General features: G+C 43.4%; 1 protein-coding gene across 1 annotated transcript in view; it reads left to right on the forward strand.

The window, feature by feature from the left end:
- Positions 1-20,759, forward strand: part of LOC137332750 (retinal guanylyl cyclase 2-like) — a 51,050-nt gene extending 30,291 nt beyond the window's left edge. Inside the window, exons 10-19 of the mRNA XM_067996687.1 lie at positions 1,649-1,798; positions 2,641-2,789; positions 2,966-3,129; positions 4,303-4,495; positions 12,009-12,183; positions 13,483-13,581; positions 14,978-15,072; positions 15,186-15,271; positions 15,398-15,482; positions 20,651-20,759. Coding sequence (XP_067852788.1) covers positions 1,649-1,798; positions 2,641-2,789; positions 2,966-3,129; positions 4,303-4,495; positions 12,009-12,183; positions 13,483-13,581; positions 14,978-15,072; positions 15,186-15,271; positions 15,398-15,482 — 1,196 coding nt within the window. The 3' untranslated portion in view covers positions 20,651-20,759. The remainder of the gene's footprint in view (positions 1-1,648; positions 1,799-2,640; positions 2,790-2,965; positions 3,130-4,302; positions 4,496-12,008; positions 12,184-13,482; positions 13,582-14,977; positions 15,073-15,185; positions 15,272-15,397; positions 15,483-20,650) is intronic.
- Positions 20,760-21,584: the final 825 nt, after the last annotated feature.

Consider the following 21,584-nt stretch of genomic DNA (forward strand, 5'->3'; position numbering starts at 1 on the left):
GGGCTCCTCCAGCTGACTTCCTGTGAGGTGGGTGCGTAGTCGGCCAGCTGCGCAGGTTGACGACGGGAAACGCGGAAGCCACGGTAAGTGCCTTCAATTTACCTGCTATCGGATGGGGGACGGACCGATTTCACTGGGCGGGTTACCCACACGCCCAGTCGCCACCCCCCCCCCTTCCTGGCTGCCATCCCACCTCCCTGGTAATATCGAGGCCATTACCTCTCTCCCACCTTAAGACAGATAGACACTATGAAAAATGGCTACCAGCAAGTAAATAACCAACTTCAAAATTTTTTTAAATGGCTTTCATTGCAGAGGTCATTTCCAGTGAGGCTCTGTTTTGTTATACAAAGACATTGGTCACAACGATAAAATGCTGTAAAGGAAAATAATGACACGGTGCACATGTTGTCAAAATAAATGATTACATCCAATATATGAATGCAGCATTTATTTGTTAATCATGCATCTAAAACAGATAAGACCCAATGTACTAGGCGGATGAATGTAATCATTTGTTTTAACAACATGTATACTGAGTCATTATTTTCCTTTACAGCATTTTGCTGGGGTGGGGGTGGGTGGTAATGTCTCTATATGTGAATATTCATTCCTATTAATGACACATATGTGTCAAGTATTCAGGTATAGTTCACATACACTGGAAGATACCTGGTATTTTGCATTTGGTCAATACGGTCAATGTGGAAGATTCCTGCTCTCTCTGGGTTTAATTTTACAACAATTAAAGAGTTATTCTGGCCCCTCTGTTTCTCCTGCAGTCTCTTACCAAGCTCAACCTCTCAAAGTGAAAAAAGACAAGAACACAGAAAAAGAATGAATGAAACAAAACAATGATGGCAAAGGGAAATAAGAATATATGAGCACAGAAATATTGAACAAAAGAATTTCTAAGAACAGAAAAAGGCCTTTAAGCCCAACAAGCCTGTCCCTTTGACAGCTCAACAACCTGTCTATCCACCTTCTCGCCATTTCCCTTCAATCACTTCTCTCTCCAAAACACACCTAATTGCATCTTGAACCCCATTTATACTGTCTGCTTTAATGGCCATCCCTAGTAATTTATTGCACATGTTTAATATCCTTTGCATCAAAAAGTTCTGCCTGACTACTTCCACCTATAACTTCCAGAGTTTTAGCTTGTGTTACATGGTACAGTCAAAGTTGGTTTTTGCACTGGAATATTTTGAGTTATCCAGTAATTTGAAGTAAACAATGTAAATAACGGAGCAAAGTAGGAATTTAGTGCTAAAAATGAATGATCACATAATTTGAATTAAGAGTAGACGGTATTTGAACTCTTCTTCATAATAAACAATTTGTCTGAATCAACTTTATCAATTCCCCTGATAAGCTTTAAAACTTCAATGAAGTCGCCTCAAAGTCTCCTCTTTTCCAAAGAGAACAAGTCTGATAACTTAAATTCTGGATAGCTGGAATCATCTTAGTTACTTGCTATTGTGTCCTTTCAAGGCAACAATGTCCTTGCTGTGATTAGGTGATCAGAGGTGCACATTGTGCTCCAGAGGCCTTATACAGTAACAATATAGTCTCTTTTGATTTGAAAATATATATTTGGTACCTTGATATTGCATTTCCAAAATAATAGATTTTAATTTTATTTCAGAATACTTTTGGACTGCTCCTGAGATACTACGAAAACCCAATCCTTTAATGAAGGGTACCTTCAGTGGTGATATTTATAGTTTCTCAATCATAATGCAGGAGGTGGTTATTCGAGGACCGCCATATTGCATGTTCGAGATGTCTGCAGAAGGTAAGCATCTCCTGTGTGAGATGAAAGAAAGTACAGGCTCCTCCAACGTCTTAATTGGTAAATGCACTGTTTGGAGTAGAAATGAGACATGAAGGGACCTGACTCAATCCCTGGGCTCTGCTGAGTTATGTCTTCTCAGACAGTTAGCAGTATCATGATACAATAGGCCTTGATTCCTCTAGGAAAGGGAAGGTTAAAATCAGCCACGGTTCTCACTCCTGACTCCTATCCAATGATCCCGGCTAAATATTGCGTGGGCGTGGATCTGAGGTGAAGATAGGATCAGGGTCAACTATGATGTCCGCCCATGGTCAACTAGCCTGCCAACACTCACTCTTTAGACTTATACATGAAGAATTGTGACTTGACTGAGGTAGCGGAGGGCAGGCAGCACTGTGAAACTGAAACAAAAACAGAAAATACTGGAAATATAATGCAGATTAGTCAGCATCGGTAAAAAGAAAGGTTAACATTTTATTTGGTTGATCAACCGATTCATTTTCTCTCCATGCCTGTAGTACCTGTTGTTTCTCCTCCCCTTTATTTCCAATCCTACTAAATTGCTTAATCATCTTGTGGTTTTCAATTATGACCAAGGTTACACTTGAACCATTAACCTGTCTTTTATCTTTATAGACGCTGACTGATCTGTTGTGTACTTCCAGCATTTTCTGAGTTACTTTTGTTTCATTGTTCCAGCATTTGTAATTTTTTCCTTTTATTTGTATCCTGTGAAACTGTACTCAGAATGAGTCAATGCCTTCAGGAGAGAAGAGGGGAAAAAAAAACAAAGAGCAAAACATTTCAAAATTATATTGATTGTGTCGACTGATCTTTTCCAGAAATTATCCAGAATATAAAAAAGCCTCCTCCTTTGCTCAGGCCCGCTATTACGCCAGATCACGCTCCTATGGAATGTATTCATTTAATGAAGCAGTGCTGGAATGAAATACCTGAAAGAAGACCAACTTTCGATGAAGTCTTTGATAATGTGAGATTTTATCAATCTACCCAGTTGTATGTTCTGTGTGTTCAGCTAGCCTTATTGTAGTCATAGCAATCCAGCTACATCCTATCCTCAACTTTCCCCTTTCTTTGGACGCTAATTGCATTAGATGCACTCTGTTTATATTATATACATACACACATCTCTTGTTGTTTCTGCAGTTCAAAAATATTAATAAGGGTAGAAAGACCAACATCATTGACTCTATGCTGAGAATGCTTGAACAATATTCCAGTAATTTAGAAGATCTGATAAGAGAGCGAACTGAGGAGTTAGAAATAGAAAAACAGAAAACAGAGAAACTTCTGACACAGATGTTACCTCCGTGAGTATATCCTTTGATCGTGTTTGTTTTCAAATTACTTTGTATTTGCCCCAAATTTTGATGGAGCTTTCTACAGATATTTCATTCTTGTCATTTTTCCTTTAAAAGTTCAATAAATGGCTTCAGAGGTAAATTCACAATATGATGTGGTACAGGTGGTCCCAGTTTTGATCCCTGATGTGTCCTGAGTTAACCAATCCCAGATAGGGTAGAGCAGTGCAATTGGCCTTAGTGTACCTGGGATATGGTGGAGAGAAAATTAGTCAAGGTTCTCACTTCTGTTGGCTATTTTTGAGTTCTGCTAGAAAGAAAGACTTGCATTTATGTAGCGCCGTTCATGACCTCATGACGTCCAAAAGCACTTTAGAGCCAATGAAGTACCTATTCAAGTGTAGTCACTGTTGTAATGTAGGAAAATTGTGATGTAGCTAGAAGGTATATACATATGGATGTTGGGTAAGCACAAGATTGGGAGTGGCTGTGATGTCCCCTCATACTTGATTCACCTGTCAACTTTCACTGTCTAGGCTCAGTCATAAAAATGGCCATTTGGGTAAGGTAGTGGAGAGCTGCTGGCGCCCATGAATTGTACTTCAGCAAGGTATGGGAAATGGAAAGATTCACACTGGTGTTGTACAGGATGCTTTTCTGAGTGTGGAGCTAAGGCACATTGTTGGGGCAAAATAGAGGAAACATCACTGGCTGCACTGCACCAGACTTGGGAATGGTTGATGCTAATACTGGGCACCTGAAATGGTATTGAGTTGGTGAGCATAAAAATTCACCCAAACAAGAAAAACACAAAAGCAGTATATGCATTCCAGACTCCCTGATGACAGAAAGGTACTGGTGAAATTGCAGGGACCTGACAACCTTTTATTTTATTCCCCCTTGCGACCTTGTTTGCTGATTCAGAACAATTGCTTACAACATGCTGTCATAGAAGCTACCAACTGTTTTTAAATGAACAAACCTAAATTATTAAAGTTCTTTTTCTTTTGGGACCCTTCAGAATTCCATAGGTCTGGCTGGCATGAAAAAGCCCAGTAAATCCAGACTCCCCATGTTGCAAATCTACAACATAAAAAGCATACTGACTACATACAGTGTACAAAAATTGTTGACGTTCTGCATACTTGAAAGTTTTATAACAAGATAATGCTTCAATTTTAGAACGGTTTCTGAGTCCCTGAAGACTGGCTGTACCGTTGAGCCTGAATACTTTGACCAGGTGACCCTGTACTTCAGTGACATTGTTGGTTTTACAACAATATCAGCGATGAGTGAACCCATTGAAGTGGTCGACCTCCTGAATGATCTCTATACGCTTTTTGATGCTGTGTTAGAAAATCATGATGTCTACAAGGTAAATAAATAGCAGTCGCAATTGTTGATTAATATCAAGAGCAGGTCAGGGGTACGGTAGCACAGTGGTTATGTTACTGGATTAGTAATCCAGAGGCCTGGACTAATAATCTGGAGTCATGAGTTCAAATTTAAATTCAATTAGTTAAAAAAAATCTGAAATAAAAAGAACTTGTATCAGTAATGGTGGCCATGAAACTAATGGATTCTCGTAAAAACTCATCTGGTTCTCTAATGTCCTTTAGGGAAGGAAACCTACCATCCTTACCCAGTCTGGCCTATACGTAACTCCAGACCCACAGCAATGTGGTTAATTCTTAATCGCCCTCTGAAATAGCCTAGCAAGCCACTCAATTGTACAATCTCGCTACAGAAAGTCACAATAAGAATAAAACCGAATGGACCGCCTGGCAGCGGACCACTGGGCACGGGACACGACAAAGGCAACCCTACGAAGTCCTCCTCACTCACATCTGGGGACTTGTGCCAAAATTGGGAGAGCTGTCCCACAGACGAGTCAAGCAATAGCCTGACATAGCCATACTCACAGAATCGTACTTTTCAGCCAATGTCCCAGACTCTTCCATCACCATCCCTGGGTATATCCTGTCCCACTGGCAGGACAGACCCACCAGAAGTGGTGGTACAGTGGTATACAGTCAGGAGGGAGTGGCCCGGGGAGTCCTCAACATTGACTCTCACGGCATCAGGTCAAAGATGGGCAAGGAAACTTCCTGCTGATTACCACCTACCGCCCTCCCTCAGCTGATGAATCAGTACTCCTCCATGTTGAGCACCACTTGGAGGAAGCACTGAGGGTAGCAAGGGCACAGAATGTACTCTGGGTAGGAGATTTCAATGTCCATCACCAAGAGTGGCTCGGTAGCACCACTACAGACCGAACTGGTCGAGTCCTGAAGGACATAGCTGCCGGACTTGGTTTGCGGCAGGTGGTGAGAGAACCAACACGAGGGAGAAACCTACTTCACCTCGTCCTCGCCAATCTACCTGTCACAGATGCATCTGTCCATGACAGTATTGGTAGGAGTGACCACCGCACAGTCCTTGTGGAGGTGAAGTCCCGTCTTCACACTGAGGACACCATCCAATGTGTTGTGTGGCATTACCATTGTGCTAAATGGGATAGATTCAGAACAGATCTAGCAGCTCAAAACTGAGCATCCATGAGGCACTGTGGGCAATCAGCAGCAGAATTGTATTCCAGCACAATCTGTAACCTCATGGCCCGGCATATTCCTTACTCTACCATTACCGACAAACCAGGGGATCAACCCTGGTTCAATGAGGAGTGTGGAAGAGCATGTCAGGAGCAGCACCAGTTGTACCTAAAAATGAGGTGCCAAGCTGGTGAAGCTACAACACAGGACTACATGCATGCTAAACAGCAGAAGCAACCTGCTGTAGACAGAGCTAAGTGATTCCACAACCAACAGATCAGATCAAAGCTCTGCAGTCCTGCCACATCCAGTCGTGAAGGGTTGTTGATAATTAAACAACTAATGGGAGGAGGAGGCTCTGTAAACACCCCCATCCTCAATGATGGCAGAGGCCAGCACATGAGCGCAAAAGACAATGCTGAAGCGTTTGCAATCATCTTCAGCCAGAAGTGCCGAGTGGATGATCCATCTCGGCCGCCTCCCGATATCCCCACCATCACAGAAACCAGTCTTATGCCAATTCGATTCACTCCACATGATATCAAGAACGGCTGAGGGCACTGGATACAGCAAAGGCTATGGGCCGCAATAACATCCCGGCTGTAGTGCTGAAGCCTTGTGCTCCAGAGCTAGCCGCGCCTCTAGCCAAGCTGTTCCAGTACAGCTACAACACTGGCATCTACCCGACAATGTGGAAAATTGCCCAGGTATGTCCTGTCCACAAAAAGCAGGACAAATCCAATCCGGCCAAGTAGCGCCCATCAGTCCAATCTCAATCGTCAGCAAAGTGATGGAAGGAGTCGTCGACAGTGCTATCAAGTGGCACTTACCTGCTCACCGATGCTCAGTTTGGGTTCTGCCAGGGCCACTCGGCTCCAGATCTCATTACAGCCTTGGTCCAAACATGGACAAAAGAGTTGAATTCCAGAGGTGAGGTGAGAGTGACTGCCCTTGACATCAAGGCAGCATTTGACTGAGTGTGGCACCAAGGAGCCCTAGTAAAATTGAAGTCAATAGGAATCGGGGGGAAAACTCTCCAGTGGTTGGAGTCATACCTTGCTCAAAGGAAGATGCTAGTGTTTGTTGGAGGCCAATCATCACAGCCTCAGGACATTGCTGCAGGAGTTCCTCAGGACAGTGACCTTGGCCCAACCATCTTCAGCTGCTTCATCAATGACCTTTCCTCCATCATAAGGTCAGAAATGGGGATGTTCGCTGATGATTGCACAGTGTTTAGTTCCGTTCGCAACCCCTCAGATAATGAAGCAGTCCGTGCCCGCATGCAGCAAAACCTGGACAACATCCAAGCTTGGGCTGATAAGTGGCAAGTAACATTCGTGCCAGGAAATGACCATCTCCAACAAGAGAGAGTCTAACTACCTCCCCTTGACATTCAACGGCATTACCAACGCCAAATCCCCCACCATCAACATCCTGGGGGGTCACCATTGACCAGAAACTTAACTGGACCAGCCACATAAATACTGTGGCTACAAGAGCAGGTCAGAGGCTGGGTATTCTGCGGCAAGTGACTCACCTCCTGACTCCCCAAAGCCTTTCCACCATCTACAAGGCACAAGTCAGGAGTGTGATGGAATACTCTCCACTTGCCTTGATGAGTGCAGCTCCAGCAACACTCCAGAAGCTCGTCACCATCCAGGACAAAGCAGCCCGCTTGATTGGCACCCCATCCACCACCCTAAACATTCACTGCCTTCACCACTGGCGTACCGTGGCTGCAGTGTCTACCATCTACAGGATGCACTGCGGCAGCTCGCCAAGGCTTCTTCAACAGCACCTCCCAAACCCGCGACCTCTACCAACTAGAAGGACAAGGACAGCAGGCACATGGGAACAACACCACCTGCACGTTCCCCTCTAAGTCACATACCATCCCGACTTGGAACTATATCACTGTTCCTTCATCGTCGCTGGGTCAGAATCCTGGAACTCCCTACCTAACAGCACTGTGGGAGAACCTTCACCACACGGACTGCAGCGGTTCAAGGAGGCGGCTCACCACCACCTTCTCAAGGGCAATTAGAGATGGGCAATAAATGCCGGCCTTGCCAGCGACGCCCACATCCCATGAACGAATAAAAACAAATCACTAGTTTTAGATACAAATTAACAAGCCCACAATGGTCCCATTACTACTGCCAATTTTTCTCTTACTACCACCATTATTCAATTTGTTGTGTAGTTTTGCACCATGTGACTGGAAGAGAGGGGTTCGAAATTATGACAGTGTAAGTTGACTGAAAGAGAAGGTTTTACATTGTCTGTCCCATCAATGCAAGAGCTATGATCCCACGCCTCGCTAGAAGCGCAGCCAGGTTCCCTGCTTTCAGAACCAATCAATGTTGGTTTTGCATTGAGCCACTAGGAGTTGCAGGAAAGTTATTGAGGTTTACTTGGACTCCAATTTTCTCTCCCTTCCTGTGAGAAAACATCTTGCCTTGAATCATGGCTACCTCCTTCCTTAAGAGTGGTAGTTGTTTAGGGAATTTCCAAAATAAGCCTGTATCCTAACATTCCAAACCTTAAAACTGAATTTACCCAAATGCTCAATCCAGTTTCACAAATCTAGAATTTAACAAGGATATCAGACAAGTGTATTTGTATTGTGCACCCATCGGTCACACAATAACAAGTTACTGGGAGTGCGATGCACAAGGATATGACACGTTCCTGAAGTTTATATGACATCATAAGCCACAACAATGAAGTAGACCCATTGCCAGGATGCATCAGTGTTCGTCTGGAAGTGTGACTGCCCTCTCTGATTTTCCCTTATCCACTGGAAGATGCCTCAATCTCTACTCAGCACTTTCATGTTCAGTGCAAATCAGACCAAGAACTGAGTAGAGCAGGACTGAAACCTTTGTCTGTCCCAGCTCCATAGCATTAACCATTAGTATGATAAGGTTGAGCACTACAGGAACTTTGGTTTACTTGCATCACTGATTGATTGTATGGCTGGTAATCGTCATCATACAGCTCTGTCAAATCTGAAACTCTCTCTCCCAAAAAGCTGTGGATTTGAAATCTTTGAGACTGAGATTAATAGATTTTTGTTTGGTAAGGGTATCAAACGATGTGGAGTAAAGACGGGCAAATGGAATTGAGGTACAGATCAGCCATGATCTAATAGAATGGTGGAACAGACTCGAGGGACTGAAAAGCTTATTCCTGTTCCTATATTCCTAGTTTTCTTATGCATCAAGGAACAGATAGTGGGAAGTTTACTACCTACAGAGATATTAAAATTATAGAATCATAGAATGGTTACAGCACAGAAGGAGGACATTCGTCCCATCGAGCCTGTGCTGGCTCTTTGTAAGAACAATCCAGTTGGTCCCATTCCCCCCTCTTTCCCCATGGCCCTGCAATTTTTTTCCCTTCAGGTATTTATCCAATTCCTTTTTGAAAGCCACGATTGAATTTGCTTCCACCACCCCTTCAGGCGGTGCATTCCAGATCATAACTACTCGCTGAGTAAAAGGTTTTTCATCATGTCGCCTTTGGTTCTTTTGCCAACCACCTTAAATCTGTGACCTTTGGTTCTCAACCTTTCCACCAATGAGAACAGTTTATCTTTATTTACTTTATCTAAACTTCATGATTTTGGACACTTCCATCAAATCTCCTCTTAACCTTCTCTGCTCTAAGGAGAGCAACCCCAGCTTTTCCAGTCTATCTACATAACTGAAGTCCCCCATCCCTGGAACCATTCTAATAAATCTTTTCTGCACCCTCTCTAAGGCCTTTACATCCTTCAGAAAGTGCGGTGCCCAGAACTGGATAGAGTACTCCAGTTGTGGCCGAACCAATGTTTTATAAAGGTTCAACATAACTTCCTTGCTTTTGTACTCTATGCCTCTATTTATAAAGCCCAGGATCCTGTATGCTTTTTTAACCGCTTTCTCAACCTGTCCTGCTACCTTCAAAGATTTGTGCACATATACCCCCAGGTCTCTCTGATCCTGCACCCCCTTTAGAATTGTATCATTTAGTTTATATTGTATCTCCTCATTCTTCTTGCCAAAATGTATCACTTCGCAATTCTTTGCGTTAAATTTCATCTGACATATGTCCGCCCATTCCACCAGCCTGTCTAGGTCCTCTTGAAGTCTATTACTATCCTTCTCACTGTTTACTACACTTCCAAGTTTTGTGTCATCTGCAAGTTTTGAAATTGTGCCCTGTACACCCAAGTCCAAGTCATTAATATATATCAGAAAAAGCAGCAGTCCTGGTACCGACCCCTGGGGAACACCACTGTATACCTTCCTCCAGTCCGAAAAACAACCATTCACCACTACTCTCTGTTTCCTGTCACTTAGCCATTATCCATGCTGCCACTGTCCCTTTTATTCCATGGGCTTCAATTTTGCAGCACTTTATCAAACACCTTTTGAAAGTCCATATGCACAACATCAACCGCATTGCCCTCATCAACCCTTTCTGTTACCTTATCAAAAGACTCAATCAAGTTAGTTATACATGATTTGCCTTTAATAAATCCATGCTTGCTTTCCCTTATTAATCCACACTTGTTCAAGCGACTATTAATTTTGTCCCGGATTTTTGTTTCTAAAAGCTTCCTCACCACCAAGGTTAAACTGACTGGCTTGTAGTTGCTGGGTTTATCTTTACACCCTTTTTTGAACAAGGGTGTAACATTTGCAATTCTCAAGTCCTCTGGCACCACCATCATATCTAAGGAGAATTGGAAAATTATGGCCAGCACCTCTGCAATTTCCACCCTTACTTTCCTCAGCAACCTAGAATGCATTCCATCCGGATCGGGTAACTTATCTACTTTAAGTACAGCCAGCCTTTGTAGTACCTCTTCTTTATCAATTTTTAACCCATCCAGTATCTCAACTACCTCCTCTTTTATTGTGACTTTGGCAGCATCTTCTTCCTTGGTAAAGACAGATGCAAAGTACTCATTTAGTACCCGAGCCATGCCATCTGCCTCCATGCGCAGATCTCCTTTTTGGTCCCTAATTGGCCCCACTCCTCCTCTTACTACCCGTCTACTATTTATATGCCCATAGAAGACTTTTGGATTCCCTTTTATGTTAGCCACCAGTCTATTCTCATAATCTCTCTTCGCCCCTCTTATTTCCTTTTTCACTTCTCCTCTGTACTTTCTATATTCAACCTGGTTCTCACTTGTATTATCAACTTGAAATCTGTCAAACACCCCCTTTTTCTGCTTCATCTTACTCTCTATCTCTTTCGTCATCCAGGGAGCTCTGGCTTTGGTTGCCCTACCTTTGTCCCTCGTGGGAATGTACCTAGACTGTACCTGAACCATCTCCTCTTTAAAGGCCGCCCATTGTTCAATTACTGTTTTGCCTGCCAATCTTTGATTCCAATTTACCCGGGCCAGATCCATTCTCAACCCACTGACATTGGCCCTCCTCCAATTAAGTATTTTTACTCTAGATTGCTCCTTGTCCTTTTCCATAACTAATCTAAAGCTTATGATACTATGATCACTGTTCCCTAAATGTTCCCCCACTGACACTTGCTCCACTTGACCCACTTCATTCCCCAGAACTAGATCCAGCAATGCCTCCTTCCATGTTGGGCCGGAAACATACCGATCAAGAAAGTTCTCTTGAACAAATTTCAGAAATTCCTCCACCTCTTTGCCCTTTACACTATTGCTATCCCAGTCTATATTAGGATAGTTGAAGTCCCCCAGTATCACTACTCTATAGTTCTTACACCTTTCTTTAATTTCCTTGCAAATTTGCTCCTCCATATCCTTCCCAGTAGTGTAGTATTGTAATGGCGCCTCTCTTGTTTCTTAACGCTAACCAAATAGATTCTGTCCTTGACCCCTCAAGGACATCCTCTCTCTCTCCAGCACAGCAATATTCTCCTTAGTCAATACTGCCACCCCCCACCCTCCTTATTTTCTTTCCCTATCCTTCCTGTACACCTTGTATCCAGGAATATTTAATATCCAATCCTGCCCTTTTTTGAGCCAGGTCTCCGTTATCACCTCTACATCATATTCCCATGTGGCTATTTGCACCTGCAGCTCACCAACCTTATTTACCATGCTTCGTGCATTTACACACATGCACTCTAAACCTATCTTGGACCTTCTCATATTCTCTCTTAGTCTGATCCCACCTAATACTGTACTATTTCTTACTCTAGTGCTATTTGTCTCTCCCAATCTTTTGTGCACCTTGTTTCTCCTTTCTAATGCTACATCCCGGTGCCCATCCCCCTGCAAAGGCTACAATCTAAAGATTTCAGAGATAAATCTGAAAAATATTAATATATTTGCGTTTGTTTGGCACACAGGTAGAGACAATAGGGGATGCTTACATGGTTGCCTCTGGCCTCCCGACGAGGAATGGTAACAGGCATGCAGCTGAGATTGCAAATATGTCTCTGGATATCCTGAGTTCAGTAGGCACCTTTAAAATGAGACATATGCCAGATGTGCCAGTTAGAATAAGGATAGGTCTGCACTCAGGTAAGGAACCCACTATTGAATCATGTTGTGTCTGGGAAAGACCTAATGTAAGCACTGCAAAATAAGTGATACCATAGAATGTTCTCCTGAGATAATCTCTAACCAAATGTCTCCATACCTGTTGTTACCGTCTTTTTTTATTTTAACAAGAATAGAAGCAGTTTTCCAATTACCTATATTTCACACATCCATTGTTGCAAGCAGCAGTAGTCAGTTTATATAGCTATGAAGATGAAAATACAGCAAGGCTCTCTTGTAACAAGGATTTGTTGACATTTTGGAAAGGAAGAATGGGAATAATTTTGTGAGGCTCCACTCCCAGTCTGGGGCCTCACTATCGGTAAATGCAGAGATGGAGATGGAACCAGAACATCATCGCTCCAATTTTCCAACCTATGCTTACTGCTAGTAAGGCTCTGTTCTATAAGAGGAAGCCTTGCTGAATTATCCCCGGTTTATAGAACAGTCATGTGTGACGATGAAGTCATACACAAGCATCATGATGATATTTTGCAATATAAATTATCTACACGCAAATATGTGTGTGTGTGTGTGTGTCTAATGAAGACAACGTACCCTTAATGGGCAGTTCTCTCTTCAAAGGTACACTGAGTGTGGGATAGAAAATGCCATCTGCAAACAAATAAACCAAACATTTGGATCTATTAACAGTAGCTACAAGCCTGCCATGAGCTTTACAATAAAAGGAAATTTGTAGAGTTCAAAATGAACTCCCTCAATGTTTTTTCCCTTAGTGTGTAAATGCACTGCCTGGTGTAGCACTGAATCATTCAGACCAAGAAGCTCCAGCAGGGATCATTGTACCAGGAGTGGGAAGCTTGGTCCATTTTAGATCCTTGATCTGAGATAACTCATCTCAACTAAGGCAGTAGTTGGGAGTGCAACAATTGGCTATGATATTTCTAGGCTGTAAGGGGGAAGGGGGGCAGAGGGGAATCAGCCACAGCTCCCACTCTTGATTGCTGGAAAACACATGTGTGTGGATATTATGTTAAGATAAGATTCAGATCCCCAGTCATACTCTCCATAGCTTGCCAATACTCACCATTATATGTATGATGATGATCTTGGGTGGGGTAGCAGAGAGCTGGTGGCATCTTGGGATCACACCGTAACATAAATCAAAGCCTACAGTAAAGAAGGGGGAAAATTGGGAAAAGAGGCAGTGTGTTCTTAAGACCTTGCCCACCCCCACGACCATTTATATCATGGCTTCAAAGAATGTATTTCACCTTCACTGCTCCTACAGAAGATGTGAAGATATATTAACTTTTGTAGGACCATCTGTTGCGGGAGTTGTGGGTCTGACCATGCCAAGGTATTGTCTTTTTGGAGATACTGTCACTACAGCCTCACGCATGGAATCTACAGGGCAACGTGAGTGACCAGCTTCAGATCACTGACTAGCATGACAAAATGTGGCTTGTTTTCTGTGTAATTCATGGCATATCGTTTGTACAAAAATACTACTATAGTGCTTAGTTTGACCTCCTCCTGTGCAGTGACATTTCACAGTTAGGAGAGGAAAGATACAGATAAAAGGGGAAGCCTGAGATTGTAAGGTAGGTGCTTACAATGCAGCGCTGTATGTTGCACCCTTCCTCTAGGAACATCCTGTAAATAAGATTACATCTCAATTTTTTGCCTCCGAGTGATATACTTTATATTCTGGAAAATCCAGCGTATTGTTTGCAATTGTGTAAAAATCATATCTGTGGTATTTTTTATGCTGGGGGGGGGGCGGGGTCCACATGAAAAGACAATCATCACAATAGTATGTAAGTCACAGACGCAGGTCTGAAGGTTGTTTAAATCTCCTGTTAAGCACAGCATACATATCAGATTGTATGGTAACCCATAAAATAGTAATATATTATCATTCTACCTCAACGACCTTAATCCCCAAATGTTACTATGGAACATGTTCCCCCAGTGTATTTGTTGGTTAATAACAACCCACCAATTCTCCCTCATTTGGGTGGAGTCTCACGTCTTGAAGTTGATCTTTGACCCTTACATGTATGGACTGAGATTTGACTGTGCTCGTAATTCCAATCCTTTCTCTTGCTTTCTCTAGCCTCTATTATTTTAATCGTTTCATGCTGCTCTGAGTGCTGGTATGACCTGCCTCCACCATATTCTTCTGCTTTTTCTTGCTGTCCACTAAAACAGTGGGAATGAGAGGAAACAATGCTGACTTCCTCAGGAAGAAGCAGGCAGCACGCAGACACAGATTGAATTCAGATTCGACACAGGCACAAAAGAGTGGGGAGAGTTCATTAAAAGAAAAAAATCTTAGCTTGGCAGCATTGTGGTATTGTAATTGGTTTCGGTCACCTGGCCAGGATTGGGAAAAATCAACGAGTGTTCTCGTACCTGATTGCTATCCGGTGACTTCTGCTGGAAAGTGGATGTTGGATGAGGATAGGATTGGGCTCGGTTGTGGTGCCTTACCTAGATGAATAGCCTCACAACACTAACTGACTCAGACAGGAACAATGACCCTTTGGGTGAGATATTACAGGGCCACCAGGAACAAAGGAGGTGTACCTCATCGTGAGTCACTGTCTTCATGAGAGAGAAGAGAAAAATCAGGGAGAAAATAATGAGTTATTTAAAAGAAAAAGTTTCCTTGTTTACTGTTATGTGATGGGCACGCTGAATACAGTTCTGAGGGGTCGGGTGGCATGAATTAGGTGAAAGGGCACTACAGCTGATTGTAATGAATCAAAAAAATGTCACATGATTTTAATTTGACATCTTTCTTTTACAGCTTATCGCATTCATGTCAATCACACAACTGTTAAAATTCTTGTAAGTTTGAATGAAGGTTATAAGCTGGAGCTGAGAGAAAGGAAAGACCTGAAGGTATGCACCAACCAAATCCCCTGTTGTAGCCTTGTTAGTAATAATTTCCCCAGTTTTGCATTCAGTGCTACTGAAAAAAAAATAGCTACGGTGTCATTTTCCTTTCTTAAAAGGGCAAAGGCTTTGAAGAGACCTATTGGCTGGTGGGGAAAGATGGCTTTACCAAACCTTTACCAAAACCTCCAGAATTGAAGCCAGGGTAAGCAAAGTAATGCTGTCAAACCAATTGAAGCATGGGTAAGCCAAGTATTGCAGGCAAACGTGGCTGTCGCTGCCTCATCTCATCCAAAAATGCTTTTATTCACTGTTTTGATGCTTTTCACAGGCAAAGTACTCATGGTTTGCAGATGGAAGAAATGGCAAGACACAAAAAAATGAAAGCACTAAAACTGCAAAAAGGAAATGTCTAGGTAATGTAATGCATGCAAATGTATAACATTCTATGTCTCGTGTACTTTCCTGCATACTTTAAAATTTTGGTATATGGTTATCATAAAAAACTAACAGACTTTCCTATCATCATTTTCATTTGTTCACCAAAAAGTGCTTACAGTTGGTTGAAATTATGGGGCAATTTTAATTGGGAGTGGGTTTTGGGTGGATGGGATGGGTGGTGGGGGGGGGTGGCAGGAAGAGCTGAAACCCTGCCGTCATCAATTTTTATCAATGTAAGGCCTGGGCTATTTTATCAATTGCCCGCCTGAAATGGGCAGAAAGGGGCAGTTGGCCGGCTGCCGATAGGCAAAGATCAGGCTGCCCAGAGCCTACCCCAGATAAGTCACGGCGGGGGGGTGGGGGGTGGTGGAGAGAGGGTGGGATCAGCAAGGTCTTGTAGGAGCCCAGGGCAGCAGAGGCCCAGACTTTCCTCGTTAAGGTGGCGGCAGGTGAGAATCAAGTGGAAGTGGGGCAGTAAGTTTCTGGAGGAGAATTTACCTGTGCAGCCGTCTGTTGGGTGGGGGGGAGGGGGTTTAAAATCGGCCCATATCTTAACTCTGCCATTTTAGTTAATACTCAGGAGTAAGTAACAGTGGAAAACAATGTATTGGGGCAATGTTTTCTTCTTGTAATTAGAGCTGACTACATCTCTAATTTCCTGGCAGGAGAGCAGAGATGCAGTCAGCTCTCATTACCAGTGGTGAACATTGCCCCAATATATTGTCTTCCACTGTTAATTCTCAATAGGTTAATGTTGCTGTTAAAAAATAGACCAAGGAATCTCTTATGAACATGTTACATGTTTATCTGCTTATATCACCAACATCAATTTCTAGGTTTTAACATCTGGATTAAATAGTGACTGTTAGTGGTTATCCCACCAGAAATCCCAACTGTCCCATTCAAAACCAAATAGGTGTCGCCCTACATCCAAAATTTGTCCGTTATCACTCTAACTTTCTATTTGTTCTCACATCCTTGTAAGCATACATGTTATCGTTGCATTTCAATAATAATATTTTATCATTTAAGCCCACAATGATTCCAAAATGTGTACCTTAGTGATGTATATAGTGTCCACACTGTTGTTTAGTACTTTAGAACAATCCTATTTAAGCAACTGAATTCAAAGCAGTCATATCTTAATAAGGCACTAAAGGCATTGAGCTGAGTTAGCAGGAGCAATGGGAGTGAGAGGGCTCGACATTTGTTCTCAGTGTCATTGGAAAAAATTCAGTCACAGTTCCCGCTTTTGATTACGAACCAGTGACTCCTGCATGAAGTGTGCATGTATGGACATCAGGCACAGCTATGCTTACCCCTATAGTGTGATAGCCGCCAGTAACTTTTTTTTATTCATTCATGGGATGTGGGCGTTGCTGGCGAGGCCGGCATTTATTGCCCATCCCTAATTGCCCTTGAGAAGGTGGTGGTGAGCCGCATTCTTGAAGCGCTGCAGTCCGTGTGGTGAAGGTTCTCCCACAGTGCTGTTAGGTAAGGAGTTCCAGGATTTTGACCCAGCGATGATGAAGGAACGATGATATATTTCCAAGTCATGATGGTGTGTGTCTTGGAGGGGAACGTGCAGGTGGTGTTGTTCCCATGTGCCTGCTGTCCTTGTCTTCTAGGTGGTGGAGGTTGCGGGTTTGGGAGGTGCTGTCGAAGAAGCCTTGGCGAGTTGCTGCAGTGCATCCTGTGGATGGTACGCACTGCAGCCACAGTGCGCCAGTAGTGAAGGCAGTGAATGTTCAGGGTGGTGGATGGGGTACCAATCAAACAGGCTGTTTTGTCCTGGATGATGTCGAGCTTCTTGAGTGTTGTTGGAGCTGCACTCATCCAGGCAAGTGGAGAGTATTTCATCAAACTCCTGACTTGTGCCTTGTAGATGGTGGAAAGGCTTTGTGGAGTCAGGAGGTGAGTCACTTGCCGCAGAATACCCAGCCTCTGACCTGCTCTTGTAGCCACAGTATTTATGTGGCTGATCCAGTTAAGTTTCTGGTCAATGGTGACCCCCAGGATATTGATGGTGGGAGATTCGGCGATGGTAAAGCTGTTGAATGTCAAGGGGAGGCGGTTAGACTCTCCCTTTTTGGAGATGGTCAGTGCCTGGCACTTGTCTGACGCGAATGTTGCTTGCCACTTATCAGCCCAAGCTTGGATGTTGTCCAGGTCTTGCTGCATGTGGGCACGGGCTGCTTCATTATCTGAGGGGTTGCGAGTGGAACTGAACACTGTGCAATCATCAGTGAACATCCCCATTTCTGACCTTATGATGGAGGGAAGGTCATTGATGAAGCAGCTGAAGATGGTTGGGCCAAGGTCACTGTCCTGAGGAACTCCTGCAGCAATGTCCTGAGGCTGTGATGATTGGCCTCCAACAAACACTACCATCTTCCTTTGAGCAAGGTATGACTCCAGCCACTGGAGAGTTTTCCCCCTGATTCCCATTGACTTCAATTTTACTAGGGCTCCTTGGTGTCACACTCGGTCAAATGCTGCCTTGATGTCAAGGGCAGTCACTCTCACTTCACCTCTGGAATTCAGCTCTTTTGTCCATGTTTGGACCAAGGCTGTAATGAGGTCTGGAGCCGAGTGGTCCTAGTGGAACCCAAACTGAGCTTCGGCGAGCAAGTTATTGGTGAGTAAGTGCTGCTTGATTGCACTGTCGACGACAACTTCCATTACTTTGTTGATGATTGAGAGTAGTCTGATGGGGTGGTAATTGGCTGGATTGGATTTGTCCTCCTTTTTGTGGACAGGACATACCTGGGCAATTTTCCACATTGTCAGGTAGATGCCAGTGTTGTAGCTGTGGTGGAACAGTTTGGCTAGAGGCACGGCTAGTACTGAATCACAAGTCTTCATCACTACAGCCGGGATGTTGTCGGGGCCCATGGCCTTTGTTGTATCCAGTGCACTCAGCCGTTTCTTGATATCACATGGAGTGAATCGAATTGGCTGAAGATTAGCTGCTGTGATGGTGGGGATATCGGGAGGAGGCCGAGATGGATCATCCACTCAGCACTTCTGGCTGAAGATGGTTGCAAACGCTTCAGCCTTGTCTTATGCACTCACGTGCTGGACTCTGCCATCATTGAGGATGGGGATGTTCACAGAGCCTCCTCCTCCCATTAGTTGTTTAATCGTCCACCACCATTCACAACTGGATGTGGCAGGACTGCAGAGCTTAGATCTGATCCGTTGGTTGTGGAATCGCTTAGCTCTGTCTACTGCATGTTGCTTCCGCTGTTTAGCACGCATGTGGTCCTGTGTTGTAGCTTCACCAGGTTGGCACCTCATTTTTAGGTATGTCTGGTGCTGCTCCTGGGATGCTCTTCCACACTCCTCATTGAACCAGGGTTGATCCCCTGAATTGTTGGTAATGTGTAGACTGATACATGAAGAATGACCACTTGGTTGAGGTACTGGAGAATGACCCATGGAATTGTCCTTCCTGACTGCTTTCAGCAAAGGAAGAGAGAAAATTTGCGTGAAAAAAATTATCCCTGTGGTTTACTGGGTAAATGCAACACCCAGTGAGGTACTGAGCCTTGTGATACAGACTAAGAAGTTCCTAGGTTCGATCCCTGGTCTGTGCTCTGTTAGCTGACCTCAGTCAGGCTGGTGGTGGGGTTGCCATAACAGGCCTCGGTGTTCCTGGTTTAGGGAGAGGAAAAAATGTCAGCCAGGGCTTCTGTTCCTAATCACGATCCACGGGCTGCACCCGTACATGAGGTGAGGGTACGATAGGTCTCAACCACCCCTTAGTCAAATAGCCTGCTGACACTCTCTGATTGAACTGTATCCCAGCATAAATCAGCACCATAAGGGAGGAGAGAAAATTTTTTAAAAAACATACAGTGCCTTCTAGGATTATGAAAATAAGTGACACCATGATTTGATTGATTTTATCCCCCTTAAACGTAAGGTGATAGTGATAATGCCACAATGCTTGCCCGAACTGGGAGGCCCGAGGCCATCCCAGGATTAGGCCTTGGGCTTCATTAATATTAATCGGGTGAGCTGCTGTGGCTGCAGCTCGAAGGAAAGTCTCGAGAGGTAGGGTGTGTAACGGGAGTGGGGGGGAGTGATCGGGATACTGTGGAGTTGGGGGAGCACTCCTGCCCCTTCTGACTCCACAACAACGATTTTTAAAAAAAAACTTACCTTTTGGTGGTGGTAGCCCAGCGACCGCTTAAGAATTGCAAGAAGTGTAGGCCCAGCTCCTGCTCCACAATATCGAATTTTAGTGAGGAGAGCTAAAACAGGTGTTAGGCCCCTCATTTACATATGTAGGGGACCCATAGCCTGTTTTAGGCAGCCGTGAAAATTGCCAGACCCAATTTCGGGTCAGACATCTTACATTACGTGCGGGATGTTGGTCTCCAAAATTGGCCCTTGTTGCACCCGTTTTACACCCATACAACAGGTGCAGTGAAGTCCAATTTCTACCCCATAGCCTCTTTATCCATTGGTTCCATATACCTTGGCTCAGTGGTAACACTTTTGCCTCTAAATCAGAAGGTCAGGGGTTAAGCCCCACTCCAGAAACTTGAACAGATAATCCACACTGACACTTCAGTGCAGTACTGAGGGAGTGCTGCATTGTCTGAGGTGTCATCTTTCATATGAGATGCTGAATAGGTGCCCTATCTGCCCTCTCAGGTGGACGTAAAAGATCCCATGGTACTATTCGATGAAGAGCAGGCCAACATTTTTCCCTCCACCAAAACCTAAAACAGATGATCTGGTCATTTATGTCATTACTGTTTGTGGGACCTTGCTATGCACAAATTGACTGCTGCATTTCCTACATTAGGGATGGGCAATAAATGCCGGCCTCGCCAGCAACGCCCACATCCCGCGAACGAAAATTAAAAAAAATTACAACAGTGACTACACATCAAAAGTATTTAATTGGCTGTAAAGAGCTTTAGGACATCCTTAGGTCGTGAAAAGCACTATATAAATGCAAGTTCTTTCTATTGCTTCTGCATACATTAAATATGCAAATTATAGCACACTGCAAGGCTTTAAACATTTGTTGGGATAGTCATATGCCGAACATTAGACGCTTGGCTGACTAATGATAGTGGACTATGAATTTACTTTTCACCCAACATGTTTTCATCTTTTCTTGCAGCCGTGACAATATGAAGGGCAAGGATCTGTTTATGAAGACACTGAAGATGATAACATGTGTGCACCATGTAGCAGCACAGCTCCCACAAACGGAGGACAACAATAGCTTCACAGATGGCATCCTTAATCCTCATCCTCTGATTAAGACGCTATTAACTGATTAAGAAGGACACTCCAAAAGGTTATTCTTAATGGCATTAGGACCATTGCAGCAGATAAACCAGAGATAGATGATTAAAAGTAATCTTGGAGGAAAATGTATAACTCAAATAGATACCCATCCCCCATGGCAATTACAGATATAGAAATTTAGCTGCTGAATAAGGGACTTTTGATTTAAACAAAATCTCACTACATTTATTTAAAAATGAAGAAAAAATATCCAATGTAACAGAGACATTTTGAGCCTAGCACTCGAGACTTCAGGTGACCCAAGACTTCTTTCAATGCACAGGGTCAGGTTTTGTCTGTTAACAAGTTATGCAAACTCCAACCAGCATGGCATTAAGTGTGCAGTGTATTTCATTACTGAAGTGGCAATAACATCCATAAAATACACAAATACAATGGAAAATTGTCAGATATGCATATATTCTCATTTTATTACTGTGTAAGGAAGATTTCCTCTGATTGCTATTGATAGCATGTTATTTATACTCGTCTTTACTATTTCGCTACAAATAAACAGAGGGAACCTTCCCCATGTATATATTGAAGAGGATTTTTATGTACTAATTCAGGTAGTTATTACACCTGATATTACTTAATATTAAAAGTTGTGAAGTATATTACCCAAGCAACCACAGCCAGAAAAATGTTCTGTTACAGTGTAGGTGCTGAATGTATATATTATTGTGTGGTATCATACATCTTTAGGTATTATACCACTGCTACCTGTGTTACCTTTTCACTCATGTCAAGCAGCTTCTACCTTG

Source organism: Heptranchias perlo, chromosome 15, assembly GCF_035084215.1.
Source record: "Heptranchias perlo isolate sHepPer1 chromosome 15, sHepPer1.hap1, whole genome shotgun sequence".
Taxonomy (NCBI): domain Eukaryota; kingdom Metazoa; phylum Chordata; class Chondrichthyes; order Hexanchiformes; family Hexanchidae; genus Heptranchias; species Heptranchias perlo.